This window comes from Serinus canaria, chromosome 17, assembly GCF_022539315.1.
Source record: "Serinus canaria isolate serCan28SL12 chromosome 17, serCan2020, whole genome shotgun sequence".
In the NCBI taxonomy this organism is placed as follows: Eukaryota; Metazoa; Chordata; class Aves; order Passeriformes; family Fringillidae; genus Serinus; species Serinus canaria.
In genome coordinates, this window is record NC_066330.1 from 314,806 (window position 1) to 333,264 (window position 18,459).

The 18,459-nt window shown below is 49.9% G+C and overlaps 1 protein-coding gene across 1 annotated transcript in view; it reads right to left on the reverse strand.

The window, feature by feature from the left end:
- LMX1B (LIM homeobox transcription factor 1 beta) overlaps nucleotides 1-18,459 on the reverse strand; it is an 84,458-nt gene that overhangs the window by 65,596 nt on the left and 403 nt on the right. The window contains exon 2 of the mRNA XM_030232322.2: nucleotides 17,994-18,180. Coding sequence (XP_030088182.2) covers nucleotides 17,994-18,180 — 187 coding nt within the window. The remainder of the gene's footprint in view (nucleotides 1-17,993; nucleotides 18,181-18,459) is intronic.

Below are 18,459 nucleotides of genomic sequence, written 5' to 3' on the forward strand. Positions count from 1 at the left end.
TAAGTGCATGTTCCAGCATTTGCTTACAGAACTCCAGCTCTGCCTGCAACGACGCTCCTCCAACCATAATGACAATAAATTCCATCGCAAGCCCAGTGCTGAGTGCCAAAGTCAAAAGGCAAAGCTGGGCCTGTCCCACTGCTGGGGAACCACACTGAGGTGGCAGCCACCTCTTCCAAATCACAAAGTAAATTTTATCACAATCACATACCATGGACGTGGCTTTTTAATTAAACCCCCTGCGACAGAAGTTCTCTGGGGGTCAAGTTCTGGTTTCATTTTTTAGCTATAGCCAATAAGAAAGCAGCAACTTACCATCAGGTACAAAAGGCACACAAAACTTGGCTCTCGATAGCAAACACCACCAAGGAGACAAGTTCCCATTCCAGTTAGCATCAGCAGGCAAAGCTGGGCTGCAAAGGGGAGCGCCTGAAATAAGCAGCTCCTAAATTTTCTTAAAGCAAAACATTATCTAGTCTTTTCCTCAGCAGAGGTGGTTCAAACGGCAGGGGAGACTGCTGGAGCAATGAGACAGCTTTTCCAGAGCTCAGGCTGATTGAGCGCACCCCTGATAAATAAACACACATTTTTTCAGGCAGGCCTTTGTCACAGTTAGGAAATTCTCACTCTTCTGCCAGGCTCCAGCTTGGCAGGGTCCAGGGGAATTGTTCCAGCCAGAGTCGCCCTGGCAGCAGTGCCAGGATGCAGAGCTGCTGCTGCTGCCCAGCCCTGCCTGCTGAGGGGCTGGGCAGGCTCAGGGCCCCAGCAGCTCTGGCTGACCTCACCATCCCCTCCAGCATCCCCTCCTGCTCTGGGTGCAGGGCACACCCTCCTCCCAGCAAGGAAAATGTCAGGAAGATCTTGACGAGCCTCTGCACTCTCCCAAGCCTAAAGGCTGCTGCCTTTTTTTTATAAAACAGCCAACCAAACAAAGGAACACCCAGTATTTCAAATTCTGTGTCCTGTTTTCTCGCTGCAGATGTATTTTGAGGTTTGCTGCTGCAGCAGTGGCTGCAGCACACCCAGTGAGGTGAGCCAGGCCCAGCCCCACGGCTCAGTGCTCTGCAGCAGCACGGGATGGGGCTTTCCTCCATGGAACAGCTAAAGGTGCCACTGTCACCTCCAGCTGGGACTGACTGGTGGGAGCTGGCACCCAAGCCTACCTTGGTGCTCAGGGTGGTCTCTTAGCCATCTCACTGTGATTCCTGCCTGGGAATAAAGCCATCCTCAAGCCCCGTGGGGGCTCTGGTACCTAAGCCCTGCACTGAGCTGTCAGGGCTGGCAGCACACACAGCCCAGCCCCACCAGGGCTGCTCTGGGTGCCCCTGCCCCTGCCACCACCCATGGGGCAGAGCAGTAACTCACTTCCCAGAGGGAAATTAAACCCCCACCCTGCTCATCAGAATCACCTAATGCAATAAGCACCAAGATTATTGCATGATAGACCCCTAAGAATGTAATCCTGTGAGATGTGATAACATTATACTGCAGAAAAAGGGCAGAGAAGACCCCAGCCCAGAGGCTGTTAGGGGCATTTTCTCATCATCCTAAGAGACCTCATGATCTGAAACATCTGCATTGTCTTACACTGGTCATCAAGACCCACTGTCCCTCTGAACTCCAAATGTTTCCCTTCTCTGCTGCTTGATGCCTCCCTGGGTCACAGGACCTGGCTCACAAATCATTTCAGCCTTCAGAGGGGGCTGAGAGTAAGGCAGGGAGTCTCTGAAATTCAATCCCCAAAGGGGGTTTTTTGTTGGCTTTCTTTTTTTTTTGGTCCAAACAAACGTTATTTTTCTTTCAATGAGAATGCTGTGGCATCAAGTGCTGCTAATGCAGGAACACCAGTGCAAACTCACTGTGGGTGGGTGTTTTTTCCCTGTTTACTGATCCTCTTGCTCAGAGAAGGACAGGACACGTCAAGGAAAGCAAGAGGAGCCGTTCTCTGTAGTGTGAGGGCACACAGTGAGGCTTGGTTCCCTCTGGAAGATGCAGAACATGTTTATTTCTGACACCTTTCTGCAGCAGAGGTGTTCAGTGTTAGGGCAGGACACCCCAAACTGGCACCACAGAGCTCCGAGGGGAGTGGTAAACAGCCCTCAAGCTCAAACCTGGGATACTAACAGGATCTCAGATGCTTTCTGAAGTCCCCTTCTCTGACACACACACAGCTTCATACCACATCACTTCTGCTTGCATTTAACTCTTCATTTCTGTTAAACACGCCGGGATTTCAGAAAGGCTTTTCCCAAAGTTTTGCTTCCCCTTAGGGTTTTACTGAACCTTCTCCCCCAGCTCACCCTGGCATCACACAGTCTGCTCACTTCACCTATCAGTTAATTGCCCTGAGAAGTTTGCAGGCACTGATGGACTGAACCAGCCTTGCAGATTTCCAGGGTGCACGGGTCTGTGCAGCAGAGCACCTCCAGCCCCGTCCGTGCTGCGGGGCCACAGCAAACTGACACCAGAGTGCACCCCAGGGTCCCAGCAGAGCTGGCTGCTCAAAGCAAACAGGCAGCCTTGCAGGTTCCTTTGCGTGCTGCTCTTTAAATATGGGATTCTGTGTGTGCTCCCTTTCACACTTCACACTGGCAGCTGCTGGTGCTTCCAGGGGAAAAGCAAACAGAGGCAAAGCAGCCGCGAATGGCTCCGCACAGCCCAGACACGGGAGCGCTCCCAGCCCGGCTCCTGGGGCCGCCTGGCCCTAAGAAGACATGGGAAGAAATTGTGTGTCGCAGGGACAAGCGTGCCTGGGACAGGCCCCAGCCTGCAGGAACCCCAGACAGGGCGCTCTGCAAAGGACTTTGATATCTGCTGGAGCAAAGTGCCACGAGGGAGGAAGCATCTGCCCAGGATGGGATGGGAGCACCCACCGGGGAGCGCGAGGTGGCCAGGAGCCGGGGCGGGGGACAGGGAGGAGAAAGGGGAATTCCTGAAGGATGATTTCTCAAAACTTTTAATTAGCACCGGCTTCTTGCATCTAAAATTACTTTAAAAATGTGCATAGAGATGAAAAAATACAGAGGAGCTGGACACGCCTTCCCAAATGAGGACTGGCGAGTGTTGCTGACAGAACCAGCTTGTAGCAGATGAGTTGGAGGAAGTTTGATGCAGTTTCTCTGCCAGTGGTGCCAGGCTGGATGAAAAGAAAAATATCTTAAAACTTTCCCATTCCATTGCTTTTGATTACAGCTTGAAAAAAAACTTCATGCAAGGAAAGAAGTAATTAATTGGACTATGCCCCAGAATGAAGCATTCTTTCAAAATTTCCCAGACTTCTCTTTCAAGAATTACAGCAACCAGTATAAACCTCACAAATCCACTGAGGAGGCAACTCTTCAAATACCTGTGGTTTCCCACATTTTCCAAGAAAAACAAAAAGATTTATAGTTTCTCATGTTAAATCTGAGGGGCTAAACTTTGAAAGATGTACTTGCCCACCTGCTGCACATGTATTAGTTCTAGCTGAAAAGAAGTCAATAAAAATGGAGAAAGAAGAATTTGCAGAGCTGGTTAAGGTAATAAGATTTGTTTCAGAGCATCTGATCTTTAGACTAACAGACTTCCAAACAGTTGGACAAGTAAATAAAGCACCACAGGGAACCGCTATTTGCAATAGGTTACCGCAGGGATACGCACAAAGGAATTCCTGCAACTAAGAAAGAGCTGGAGCTATGAAACTTATAATGCCAGCACTGGGATCGATTGCTGACTTTACAACATTGATCCTACGCCTCTGAAAAGATAGGGGGTTTAGTTCCACTTACTCTTTTGCCTGGGTTTGAAGAAGCTCAGTGAGACATTTCACTACATGGTCTTACTAAAGGAAGTACTTCCTTTAAAGGTCTTACGTTCTTCAGAGAAATACAACCAGAATATAAACAAAGTCAGTAGCCTGTAAATCATCCCCCCATCTCTCTGGGACTCTGGTGCCCTGCAGACGCAGCCTCCCCTGGCAGCAGTGGCGCAGGGTGCAGGGCAGTGCCCAGCCCAGGAGCGCGGCACGCCGCCAACACTGCGGCCCCTGTCCCATGTCCACCCAGCACCAAGGGGGTGGAGGTGACACTGTTGTAAGATGCCATCTGATCAGAACTTCTTTTCTGTGCCTGACATGAATAAGGGGATTAGGACGGAGAGTTTCCGTGAGCTCACTCTATCGGACAAAAGGCGCCGAGGTTTAGTGTCACACTGCCTGATAAAAGTACAGGAGGCTGTCAATCACAGCTCCTAGGTACTTGTGTCGGTGACATAATCTTATTAGCAGATAAACCAGCAAAATCCTTTTCATGATGAAACGTTACATTTAATTGCTCCTCGGCTTTTCTAATTTTTTTCTCTTATCCATTTGTCCATTTAACTTTTTTAGTGTTTGTTATTACAAGAATATAACAGCATACGGATGCCAGCCATCCCCACCAGAGCCACGCTTCAAATCCATGAGCAGCCGAGGGTGCTGAGGGATGGTGGTGGTGTCTGGGCAGCAACAGCACCAGTTGTGATGGTTTAAACAGAAGGTCAAAAGAGTTACTGAATTAATTAGCACAAGTGCTCATGCACAGGGATAAAGTTAAATGTTTTGTCACTTGATTTCATACCAAAGAAAGCTGACAAAAAGAATAAAACATGGTAAAGCTCAGTCTCTGTAGAACAAAGGGACTTTTAACACCCTCTTACAGGAGCAAATCCATATTAGCCTCAGTAATGTGGCTGTTTCACTTTCAGATTGCTTCCTTTCAGTTTCACAAACAGGCAGCTGATGCTGAGAGCATGAATCACCTGAGTATGAATCAGGAGGAACTTCACCGAGCCAGGAGGGACAGGTCAGGGAGTGCTGGTGTCTGCACCCCCGTGAGCCCTCCGCCCCCTCCGGCCCCCGAGCTGGGCTGAGGCTCAGGCTCAGCCTGCACCAGCTGGCCAGGGTGACCAGGGGAGCCCTGGCACCACAGCACTGCCCAGCCTCAGGAGGGCTTGAGAGGACACCCACAAAGTCTGCACAGGACTCACCTCTGGGAGAGAGGAGGAGGACAGGACGGGAATAGGATGGGACAGGACAGGACAGGACAGGACAGGACAGGACGGGATGGGACAGGACAGGACAGGACAGGACAGGACGGGATGGGACAGGACAGGACAGGAGATGGCAGGACAGGATGGGACAGGACAGGACAGGACAGGACAGGACAGGACAGGACAGGACAGGACAGGACAGGATAGGACAGGACAGGACAAGACAGGACAGGACAGGACAGGACAGGATGGGACAGGACAGGACAGGATGGCACAGGACAGGATGGGACAGGACAGGACAGACCTTGAAGGCTGGTGCAGAGGAGGAGGCTGCACTGCCGCTGTCCCTGGCCACAGCAGCTGGGTCACTCGTGTGGCTGTCAGCCCCTGTGTGAGCCTGCACGTGTGTCTGCCCTGGACAACAGGCAGGAGCCAAGGGATGTGAGATTCCACCTGAACGTGAGAAGAACTTCCTTCCTGCACTGGAACAGAGTGTCCAGGCAGAGCGTGGGGTCTCCCTCCCTGAAGAGATTCCAGAACTGTCTGGATGCCATCCTGTGCCATGGGCTCTGGGATGACCCTGCTTGAGCAGGGAGGTTGGACCAGGTGACCTACCATGGTTCCCTCCTGCCTCACCCATCCAGTGAACAGCCAAACCCTTGCCAGTACAGTTACTGTGCCCCAGAGTGCCCCACAAAGTGCCCCTGGGAGTAAGGGATCACCTACCACACAGCCTGGGCGCCTGGAGGCACCCACTTCTTCAACCAGTTGTGTGTGTAACTTTGCCTTGTAAATCGCACTCGAGGAGATTGAGTAAAATTAGCCAACTACAAAATGTGGGAGCACAGCCCAAGCCAGAAGCTTTGATTCTCAAAATACAGATTTTTAAAGCATCATAAAATTGTTACAGTTAATACACAACAAACATACTCTCAACAAACAACTAATGCCATTTAGTGCTGTGGAGATCCACTAAAATAAGCTTTATACAAAGCACCTGAGTGTTCATGTTATCCAAACGATTTAGCTCCACAAATGTGAAATGTTCAAAGAAAAAGTGAATTCCATTCATTTTATACATACTGTTCTTTATTTTATCCAAGTGCCTGTCGAACTGAAAACAAACTAGCACTGGGAGCTGAACTGCTTTGAGAAATTAAATGTGTAACTCTCTCCCACAACTCAGATGATTATAAAGGAAATAAGCCCTCCAGAGTTCTAGAAAACCACATTTTCATTTAAGGACTAACAAAAAAATATCTGACAAATGCCTTAATACTCTGCTTGTTTAGTGAAAGTTCACATGAAAAATCGTATGAGAAGGATCAGAGTGGCTGATGGCAGAACAAAAACAGCTTAAAAATGTGACTTAACGTTGGTTAAATCAGTGGTAGTTGATGATTTAGTGAAGAGACAATTGTTGCCTTGCTGTGGTACTGGTCACATGTCACTGGCATTCCACAGACACTGCCAGTAGAAATCCAACTCCAGCTTTTGGCAGGGCAATTTCAAAACAGTGCAACATATTATAAATTAATTCTCTTACTTACTGTTTTCCCCCAAAACAACAGTTTCTATATTACGGACATTTGCAAAATCCTTTGTTACATTTTTGAATATTTGATCACATTTCATACCTGCCAGTTGTATGTTTGACTCTAGAAACTCCCATTAGTACACCCAAAAGACTCTCAAAAATATCTGCATACAGGTGATTTGCTCGGCACCCAAACTGCCCTGATGATTTTTCTGAAATCACCAGGAGATGTAGAACAAGTTCAGCCCCTCTCAGCCCCAGCCCTGGCCACCCCCATTTCAAGGCTGCAGGGTGATCCATGGAATCAAACTCCCACAAATGAACGTTTCAAAGGGTTTGAAGCAGCAGCCAGGGAAGAACGATGGGCGAGCTCAGTGCAGAAATTTATTTTTACTGATTGAACTTAAGCAAATCCAAGGAACAATTAGGAAGTGCTGTCAACTAAAGCCTGAAATCTAAGCAAGTGGCCATCCAAAGCACAGTAGGCCCTTATAAACAGTTAATCCACGCAGCTGCAGTAGTTAAAGCAAACACACTGCCCTTCACTGCGCCATCAATTACACCTTCCCAGAAAAAATTACACAAACTTTGTAGGATTTTTCAGAGAGAAGATGGATTCTTTTGGAGACTTGAGGTCAAGGCTGGACTGTTTAAAGTATATTATTAACAAATAAACATTTATTGCAAAAAAACCCTATAGGCCTTTGGGGAGGAAAATAGTGTTATTTTTGGCATCAAATGACACAAGCCATTTATGACATGAATGGCTATCACCAACAGACTGATGAAATGGCAAATGTCTCCCACTTAACTTCCCTTGGCTTCCTGAATAAACTTTTTCAAACACTTTTTTCCTTCTGAAATGGCAATAAACTCCATGTAATTTTGGTTTTCTCTCTGTTATAGCTGTTTCAAGATCTGTAGGTGGAAAGGGTTGAAGGTACTTCCAGATGGAAGCTGAAGACTCCCCAAAGACTGGTAAGGTGATGAAAATCACATTGTTGGGATCCGGGGCTGTGGATTGCCCTTGTTTGTGTGTATTCCTGCCTCAGTGACAACCTCCAATTAGCTTTTGGATGGTTGGGTGAAAAACCTGAGGTTTAATTGTGGTGTCCAACAAAGAGAACATTACAAAATTGAATGTATCCGCTACGCACTCAGACAAACCCCTGCCAAAGCATGAGCTGATATTTTTAAGAAAAAAGCCACAAACGGGACAGCCTTCCATTACTCAAGAGAAGCAGTGTTCAAGGGAGAGGAATGAAGCCAAGATGGGGCACTTGCCTTGGGCCTGCTCTCCAGCCTTTCTGTAGGACACCTCGGCCGCTGGCACCCCATCAGGCACCCTGGGCCAGCTGTGCCAGTGGCACCACAGAGCACCCCACGCTGGCCTCGCCCCCAGGGATGCTGCAGCTACCAGCACTGCGTCACCCAGCCCTCTGTCCCCTCTTGCTGCTGCTTCCCTCTGTGGGGAACGGCACGGGATGGGAGGGACGCTGCGCTGGGCAAGGCTGCGCTCCCCGTAATTGCCCTGGAATCCCTGGGGATTCTCCCACACAAAATTAATGCAGGCGCCACCACGGCTAATTTATTCTCCACTCACAGAGCCGTGCTGGGAACCAGCCCCAGCCCAAGGAGCTGGGGGCAGCTGGGCACCCTGGAGTGCAGCCTCCCTGCAGCTCAGGACAGCCCCACACAACTCCACCAGGGTCACGCGTGCCCCTGCAGCCCCAGTGCAAGACATGAAGGAGAGCTGCTGCTGGAATACAAACTCTGCCTCCTCCGTGGAACTTTTTTCCACAGCAGCTCTGGCCAGGAGCAGCCAGGGCACAGCGGGAATCCCTGGAAGTAGGATCCGCCTGCTCCTCCATTACCGAAGGAGCTGTCAGTGCTATTAACACTTTCTGCTCCCATCAGCTAAATCACTTGTTTGCTGCAGCGCCAAGCAGTGAGCCTGGCAGGTTCAGATGAATAATGCCACGCAGAGATAGCACTGCTGCAAGATTACACTGCCATTTCTTCCCTCAAATTGTTTTACTCTATTTGTATTTTTGCACTGTTTGCACACTTAACAATAACCAGCCTCACTGCCAGTGCAAATGTTCATGCAGGATCCCATCACACTTTCCAGATCAACTCCAGAGTGAGTGGGACCAACTCCACAGGGCCAAACTCCATCCACGGGGGAAACTTTTCTTATTGCCAGATGAAGCCCATGCCAAGATCCAGCTGTGAAGACAACTCATGACGTTAAACTGCAACTTCTGCTTAGGGTGGGTGAGAAGCTGAGTCCTGTGGAAAGCCACATCCCCAGAAACTGCAGTGAGCAGCCACAGAGCCCTCACTAGACACTTGCTGTCAGGTGAGCTGACCTTGCCTGACACTGCAAGCTGCTGCACGCCAGGGCAATTGGCTTCACTGGCCCTGCTGGGAGCAGGGATTTGCTGGCTCAAGCCCCTGCCCCGGGCCTGTCGAGTGGCAGTGCCAGCCCCCCCGTGCAGGGAATGTCCCCAGCTGCTGGGGGATGCACTGCCAGCCCCGCGAGCCCTCGAGGAGATCAGGACTGACTGGAGCCTGCACGTACACACAAACGTTCACAGAACAGATATTTTGTCTGCAAACCATGGTTATTAACAGGAGGAGGGGGAGGATCAGCTCTTCCTCTCCTGCAAAGTCAGAAATGCTGGAAGACCAGCAGCCCCAGCTGCCCAGGTAACCTCCCCATGCAGGCAGGGAGCACCCCCTTGCCCCCCGTGCCAGCTCAGCCCGTGGCTTTGGACCCTTGTGGGCGACCACCCCCACCACCAGGGCTCCATGTCCTGAACCCTCACCCTCCAGGACCTCACAGTCAGGTCCCACTGCTCTGGGCTGCTTGAGGAGAGCCTGGCCTTTCTCAGTGAGGAGCTCTGGCAGGTATGGTGCCAGCCCAAGGGCCCACAGAGCTGCCAGACCTGAGCAGAGCCCAGCACCCTGCCAGCTCCTCTGCCCATCAAACTGTGCCCATCCACAGGCTGCACCACACGTGCTCCCTCACTGACACCCAAGGAAGGCACCAGGGCCAGCCTCCAAAGAGCAGGGTGCTTCTCTCTATCAGAGGAATCCCACGCTGTAACCAAAAATGCTTTAAAACTGTATTTGTAGTTTCTTCTGCAAATTCAAGCTTGCTTGCTCTCTGTCATAATACTAACGTGATGAAAGTAACAACTGCCTAAAAAAAAACCCAAACCTGATGTAGACAATTATTCTTTGTTTGGTTTTGTTTTGTTTTTGTCATTAGTGAATGGTGATTCAGGTTACACCAAGGAACAAGCATGTGAAAGTAAACTTCCTGACAGCTACCAGGAGGATTTGGTCCTCAGCATGTGCACATAAATCCCATCAGCTCTTACTGGGAGAGTGCACGTGCACTCTGGTACATTATAAATAAAACACTGATTGCAGTAAAATCAAGAGCCAAATTCCCTCCTTTGATGAGCGAGGATGGCTCTCACTGAAGCCAATAGGAATTGCATGTTCACAAGTTCACGTCAATGTTTGCAGAGGAAAATTTTGTGCATATTAAAGAAAATATTAAGTTTTGGAAGCAAAGAAATTACCTCCATAACAAGTGTTCTATTTGCCTGTGACAGAAGAATCAGAGCACAAGCACCTAACGAGTCACAAAGAAATGTGCTATATCTTATTTTTGCTGATATCAAAGGCATTTATTCAATTTGTGCTGCAGCACTTCTGCTGTGTCTGTGAGGAAGATCACTGTAAAATTTCAAACCCAGGAAAATAATGAACTGAAATTAGTCATATTAACAATCCCTTTACTGTAATAAAATCTCAGAATAAGTCTACTTGTTCGCTGCCCACAGGCAAATAGTTTTTGAGAGGTAAAACCCCTGGGGTTGTGTGAGAGGGAGGTGATGAGCCGTGCCCAGGTGGGCCAGGCCGGGCTGCGGCGCAGTCAGACCCTGTGTGCCTGCTGGCCCAGCACTGCACCCTCCCGAGACTGCAGACACTTTGTGGTGACTACAAATGCTGCATTTTAGGGTTCAGAAACACAAACCCCCTCTGCGTTAGAGCACATGCAGAGGGGGTTTGTGTTTGTGAGGTACAGAAATACAGAAAGGTTCAGCACACAGAAAGGGCCGTGGTGGCTCTCACTCCTCTGGGGCACGTGTTGGTCATGCAAGAGGAGACAACAGTTCCCAGCAATTTGGTTTTTAACTAGCAGAGCCTACTTTGCAAAATGGCTGTTTCAGAGCAGCCTGCTGGGGCCCAGGGGCAGGAGCCCTCGTCCTCCCCGCCTGCTGCTGGGGCCAGGGCTGGCCCTGGGCTCGGGGCTCGGCAGCCACGGCTGCTGCTGGTGTGGCCAGAGAAACTGCAGGTATGCCCAGGAGCCAGGCAAGGCTGAGGCAGGATTGCTGCTAAGAAGCAAAATCTAGCTAAAGCGAGTCCAGGAATGTAAAGTTACCGTAAGGTGATATGTAAAAATAATTAAAAATAAAAAAAGGAGAAAAGTTGAGTATCTGTCTCAATTTTGTATTGAATTTAAAGAGGCTTCTAAAACCAGTGAATAATTTGCCTGAACAAGACGCTGAAGTTCAGATCTATATTAGCATGCATGTTAGAAACACTAACACTGCGTTTCAAACAAAAACTCAGGCTCATTTTACCTTGTGAGTATTTTCATCTTTTTTCTCTTTTATACATTCTCCCCTCAGACTCGGAAGTCTAGCTTGACTTTCACCATTTATTTTAAGTTAGATGTGAAGCTGTTGATGCATTTTTTTTTTACTTTGTTACTAATGGAGAAAAGTGATGTCTCTTTCCCAAATGTAAACAGTGCTGTTAATGCTCTACCGCTGCAAAATGGGGTTATCTCCCTGTTACATTTTATAAAATACCATAACTCAGAAAACACCTCTGCTTTCTAAATAAATTCCAATACTTTTTAATCAAAAAGATCAGTTTTCATTCATAGCTTTGGCTATACCAAACCACAACTACACAGTCTGCAAGGTGGATATTCAATAAAAACTTCCTGCCCACTCCATTTAGTTATTTCAATTCACCTGGAGAAAGGAAAATTCTGTTCCTAATTGTACCCATTTATCTCGAGACTCCTCTAGTTCCCTTGTTTGGCTGCTGCAGACTCAGCTGTTGGGGCTCACAGCACATGGTTACTTATAACTAATCTTGTCCTTTGTTTCAAAACAAATGTGGACATTCTATGTTCTGCAATGAACAAGAAACTGTCATTTCATTATGAGTCAATCTTTGCCCTGTGAGTAATGCAATCACCCCAAATCATGCCAAAACCCCTTCCTACCACACCAAACCATCCCAGAGCAATACCTGGTTTGTTTACCTTTACTGGAGATTGCTGATCAAGTCACTTCACCATTTCATTTATTTATTTGCTTGTTTCTTACCTCACTTGAGAATTAACACGACTTATCATGTGGGGGGAAAAAAAGTAGTCAAAGAGAAGAATGTTCCTGGTTTTTGTGAGCCCGTCATTTGCCCTTGTACACCTTCTACAGAGGACACAGCACGGCCTTTTCCCATCTTGCTGGGGCTTGAAGTCCACAGCCTTTCTCTGACTCTGCATTTTATGCAGCTCGGTCCAGGCTGGCCCGAGCCGTGTAAAATCCTTCTCTAGCTCTGCCCTGAACTGTTGCTGTTGCGTTTGCCCTCGGCACTGTCCCCGAGCCCCGAGCAGGCTCCGCTCCCGCCGGCGCTGGCGGCAGACCCCGAGCGGCCCCCGAGCCTCCCCTGCCCCGTCCCCGCCCTGGAGGCGCGGAGCGGCCGCCCGCGGGTGCGCGGGGTCCCGGCGCCGCTCCCTGCCAGCGACAGGGCCGGTGCTCCTCCAGGGCCTCCAGAGCAGCCTCCAGAGCTCCCACAGCTCCCACAGCTCCCACAGCTCCCGCTGGCCTCCACACCGAGCGCAGGGGGCTCAGCTCTCCTCTAACCAATCCCTTTATCTGCTGCACTCGCCATTCCAAAAGAAAGAGATATTAAATAAAATTGAATTCATTCCTGTTACAGCAAGAAAAAGCAGATTTAGTCTAAATCCGAATTTTATCTGGAATTTAAAAAAAAAATTAAAATCCCAGCTGCATTAGGAAAAACATACCGAATTTTCTCTCGAATATTTCTGCCCAGATATCTGACCAAATTAAGCAACCGCTGGCTAAATCTGCCCCCCCTCCCACCCGTTCCCCCCCATTTCAGGTTCACCAGAGCAGTGAGCACTTTAGGAGACACCAGGCTTTACAGCCTGCTCCAAAACGGAGGGAAGTGACAGGGGTGTGTATTTATCACTGAAACACACTAATAGCATAATTAGTTTAAAAAGAGACATTATAAACCAGCTGTTTCATCATGATATATTATTGATAGTTGGAAAGGGGATGTATGCCTTTGAACTACCTCAAAAATTTAGACCAAAAAATAACAGGCTCAGTTTCTAAACAGAATGCAAAGTATTCCTGTTTGTTAGTGAAAAAATTTTTTTCAATGTATTTCACATCTATGATTTATTTTTTCTCATGCTAGAAGTAAAGCACTATAAATTATACTGCTGTTAATTTAATTGCATGTTGCCTATACTGCACAAAGATTTTCCCTGTCGTTTTCTGTCACGGATCAGTGCAAATCGCGTCTTTCCATTGCAGTTATTCTGTCCGGCGTTACAGGGCTTGCAGCAGCAAACCAAAATGTCTCCCCAAACCCGAAAACATTCCTTCCCAGGTCCCCGGCAGCGCTCAGGCGGCCCTGCCCGGCCCGGCCCGGCCCGGCCCGTTGGGTGGCCCGCGGCCGGCGCTGCCGAGGTGCGCGGGGGCCGGGCCGCTGCCGCCCGCGGGGACCGAGCCCGGGGCACCCGCGGGGGCCCGGCCCCGGCACGGCCACTCCGCTGACGTCACCGGCTGGAATAACAGCCCCGCTTCCTCCGTGCTCCCGCTCGGGGACCGCCTCGAGGTGCCACAAAACTCCGGTCCTGCAGAGCAGTTTTTACGGGGCTGATGAGAGCGATGGTGCAGGGCCGGTGGGACTTTCAGAAAAAATGCCAGATTATTCCGGTGACTCGGAAAAGCATTTTTAGTGGATGACATAACTTTAATCATTACTCCATGTCCTGGGCATGTGCTTAGGCTACTCCTGTCCCTAAGTTTCACCTGGTTTCTGGGCTGTTTCCTCGGGACCCGCACGCAAGGATCAGTGCCCGGCCAGCACCGGGCGAAGGCAGCCGGAGGGACCCCGGTCCGCACGGTTGTGCTGAGCTCACGGTGCTGCGCGACTGCACCCACGAGCCGAGCAGATCCCCCGTTAAAAACAAAACAGGAACACTGGAAACACATCAAATCCTGCCGTTAGCGGATTGCTATTGTCCACCGTGCGCGCAGCAGAATCCGGGAGCTTCGGTCCCTCCTGCACCGGGCTCCCACCACATTCCACAGCCCGCGCTCTGCGAGAAATAACAGGCACAAAACCGGGACGCTCACCGACGGGAAGCTTTTGTTACATTTTGAATCTAAAACGCAACTGAAGTGAGAAACATCAGCCTCAGAGTTAGGCTCGCGTGAAAGCATTCCCAAAATCTGGAGAGGGCAAGGCTTCCCCCCGCGCCGCGGCTTCAGGGGGTTCCTTTCCTTCCTGCGAGGGACGTGTTGCTCCGTGCTGACTGCACAGCAAAACCAAGCCCAGCCACCGACAAGAAAGGACTCAAAGATGAAGAACAGAATACACGGTGGGTCTTTTTAACAGCATCCAAAAGTGATGCTAAAACAACACCTGACACGTGAAAAAGAACAAAAGCCTGAATATTTCTCTTTCTCACCCTAAGCAAAACTTAGAATGCATTAATGAAAAATATTGACATAGCGACTGTGGGTGTTTGCTATCTGGTCCCCTGAATAAAAACCTCTTTTAGAGCCTTTATTTCCAAAACTTAAACAGGAATACAGATCTTTCTATAAATTATATGCATTGCTTATATATGAAATACATATCCTGGAACAGTTATTTTTCATAACATATCTTTTTTTAACTATCAGCAAGAACTAGGGCAAATCGCTATATAACACTGGGCAGCGAGAGAAAAACAAACCAGAAAGGCACAATCACCAAAAAAAAAAAAAAAAATTAAATACACAAATGGAAAATAAATGTGTCATTTAAAAATGCTAACCGTTTTGTAGAAGAAAGCACTGTTGTGAGTGATATAATATGTAAATACATTTAAGCAAAGAACCAAAATACAACTACCACAAGCCTATTATTTTGGAAAAAAAAAAAAAAAAAAAAAAAAAAAAAACCAAAAAACCCCATAAATTCTGAAGGTTTCAATTTCTCAGAAAGCAAACTTCTTAAAACAAAACAAAACAAAAAAAAAAAAACCAAAAAAAAAAAAAAAAAACCCAAACAAAACAAAAAAAACACCAAAAAACCACCAAAACAAAAACCCACAGTAAGGTTCCAAAAGTGCAGCAATTTGGCAAAGTTCTAATTAGAATCAAAGAGATTCTACTTGACTGGGGCTTGTGAAAGCCAGCCTTCCCTGGTGCCACTAATCTGTTTTTTTTTTTTTTCTTAAAAACCTTGCCATCAAATGCACCTGACCCTCAAAATCCTAATTTTAGCAAAATAAGTACTTTGCATTAACTCAAAACATCAGTATGTGCTCATGCAAGTTGAATTCCTTCTTTAAAAAGAGACCAAAATACATGGCCGGCTTATTCCACTGACATACTGATGATATTTTTGTGATAAATTACATTTATCAGGCACCTCTGACTACTTCAAACCGGGCTTGGGCTACTAATCCACCTCCCCCAGGATTTGCTGTAACATTCCAAGCATAAGGGTAGCTTCCCACAGCCAACATTTTTCTTTAAAAAAAAAAAAGGAAAAGGAAAAAGAAAAACTGTTTTCACCCTTCCCCCTAATGTGAAATGCCCTCATCCAAGGATGGGCAGCAATCATTCCTGACCCAGGGAAAGGTGTAAGGTCTGATATCTGACCCATCAGAAGCTTGCTTTCATTAGAAAGATGAGACACCATTTTCCCAAAGATATATACACAGCACTTGATTATAGTCCTGGGAGTTCTGGAGAAATCTGACCTTTTAAATTACATTACTACGTACAGAAAAATCTATTTAAGGCAAATTTCAGGAACTGAGATATTTAAGTAAACTTTATTTTCCTTTTTTTTTTTTTTTTAATTTTTCCCAGATATTTGTAAATAGGAGTCAGAATAACAAAAAGCACTGACATTACTGATCCCTGTCTTGCTCCGTACCGGTTCCATCCCATCCCACTACCCCAAGGCATTCCCTCTGAGCCCACAAGCATTTCCCATCCCGGTACTCCGGCTGGGTCCTCTCGCTGCAGTTGCCTCTCTCAGCTCGCTCATGGCTTCACTCCCCACAGTCTGACGGATGAAACCGACCCTCTGCACTGCACAGCCCAGGGCCACTTGCACGGACACACAGCTATTTTTATCCTCTAGCTACCATAAACGAATATTTCTCCAGCTCTGAAAGGGCACACAATCCGTGTCAGCACAGTTTCACATGTTTGCTCTTTCGGGCTAATAAAATCTCAGAGAAAACAAATTTTGATTTACCGTGTCTCCCCTCCCCTTCCCGTGAGCCGCTGCCGCTGTCAGTCCTCGGGGGCACACACAGCAGGGCACCATGTCATGTCACACTAGGTGCTGGGATGCAACAAAGGCCAACATGTTGATATCTTTTTATTGCTCGGCAGCCTGGTTACCCCATTTTCCCCCTCTACAATTGGACACTTTTGGTAATAGGGGAAGTTCTGAAGCAGCAACAATTCTGTTTTCAGTCAGAAAAGTGTTTTTGTTTTACAAAGCAATAGTCTCTGATCTTGCTTTTTAGGTCACTAAGGACAATTCTTTATTTTACAGAAACTAAAGTTGGGACCTTTAGAAAGCACATTTATTTGCAATTAATGTAAATGTTTACATTTCCAAATAATGCTTTTTTAGGTAGCCTAAAGACTACTCGACATTCTTTACTAATTAACAAAAATATCTAAGGTGTTACTACCTATAGAAAAAGAAGTTTCACCGATCTACAACTACAGCTGCCACAGGGTGGTTTATTTTGTGTAGGAATGAAAGGCAAAGCCTGTGGACGGGCTCCCTAAACCGGGCACGAGAAAACCCTGAAGGTGCCGCGGCCCCAGCCCCACAAGGGCGGGATGGCGGCAGCCCACGGGCAAGCCTGGAGTTATTCCCATGCACAGTGCCCGGGCTATGGAGGACTCTCTGGGAGCTAGCGAGGGCTGCAGCATGAAATAACATGTTTTGTTGTAATTCCTAAACAGGGGGACATTTATCTGGGCCATTTATACAAGAGTTATAACCCTCACAATATTTATACTCAGCATGTCATGTTAGCATTTACTACCCGTTTCCATGGAGATGGATTTTCATGCTGTAGCTATGAAATGCACATTGTTGCCACTAAGCCACTTCAGGCCTTTCTGGATGCCTGCTGAATGCCTGACAAAAGTTGATGCAAACCAATAGTTGTTGTTCTTTGTTTGTTGCCAGACTTCTAGCAGAGCCATATTATGTCCTAGTGATTGAAATGCCCATGTTCGCCCCCCTCCCGGCACAAAAAGGATCCTCAATTTAGGTGACAAGCATGAAGTGGGCTTCTGCAGGGGAGGGCGGCCCGGCGCGGGGCCGGGCTCCGTCCCTGCGCGGGGCCGCGACGCGGCGGGGGCCGCTCCCGACAGCGCCTGACATTTGGGGATAAAGCCGCAATAAGAGAGAGCGCGGGCAGCGCCGGGGCCGGGCCCTGGCCAAGCTCAGCGCCGGGCTTCTCCCGCCGCTGCGCCGGTCCCCCGGCCGGGCCCCGCCGCGCCCGACGGCCGTTCCACCGGGCCGGCCCGCAGCAGCGTAGCGACGGCCCCGCCGAGCCCCCGGCCCCGCCGCCGGGCAGGGCCACCGGCCTTGCTGCGGGCCGGGCGGCGCTGCGGCCGGCCTCGGCCTCGCGGAGCGGCTCCGGGGCAGCGGGCGGCGGTGGGACGGGACTTGCGGCGGGGACGAGAGTGCCGTGGGACGGCTCAGAGCGCGGCGCTGCCTGCGCAGCCCAAACCGAGCCGGGCCGCCCCATCGCCGTCCCCTCCGACGGCGCCGCACGGTACCGGACCGCGGCGGGCCCGGGGCGGGAGGCAGCCCTGCCCGGGTCGGACGCCACGGCTCGGTGTCTTCGGTCTCATTCGTGCCCGCCGCGCAGCCTACGCCGGGGTCCCCGTTCGCCGTGGCCGCCACCCGCAGCCGTGAGCCCGGCGCCGGGCTGCCCCGCTCCGCCGGGCACGGGGTGCGGCCCGATCGGGAACACGCCCCGAGCCCGCCGCGCGCCCCGGGCCGGGCCGGGCCGCCCCGGCGGGACCCCCGCCGCCCCCCGCGCCCTTACTGTTGGTAGTCCTGCTTGCAGTAGAGCTTGCGGTCCCGGAAGTAGCAGCTGGTGGTGAGCGCCTGCTGGCACGCGGCGCACTGTAGGCACTCCTCATGCCAGGAGGACTCGTTCACCCGCATCAGGAACCGGTCCGAGATGGGCCGCTGGCAGCCCTCGCAGACGGCCTGGTGCTGGCACTCCGACCCTGCAACGGCAGACGGCGGCGTCAGGCGCCGGCCCTGGCCCCACCTGGCCCCACTCCCATCCCGACACAACCCGGCCCCGCTCCGCAGTCCCCGTCCCGGGCAGCGCAGTCCGCCCGGCCCAGCGGGTCGGTAACACCGAGCTCGACGGCTACCGCCGGTCCCTCGCACCGCACATGCCGGCGAGACGGTCCCGCGCCCCGTACCGCTCAGGGGCTGGCCGGCCACAGTCGGCATCAGACCGGCCGGGCCCCTCGGAGCGCAGCCCCGGGCACAGAGCG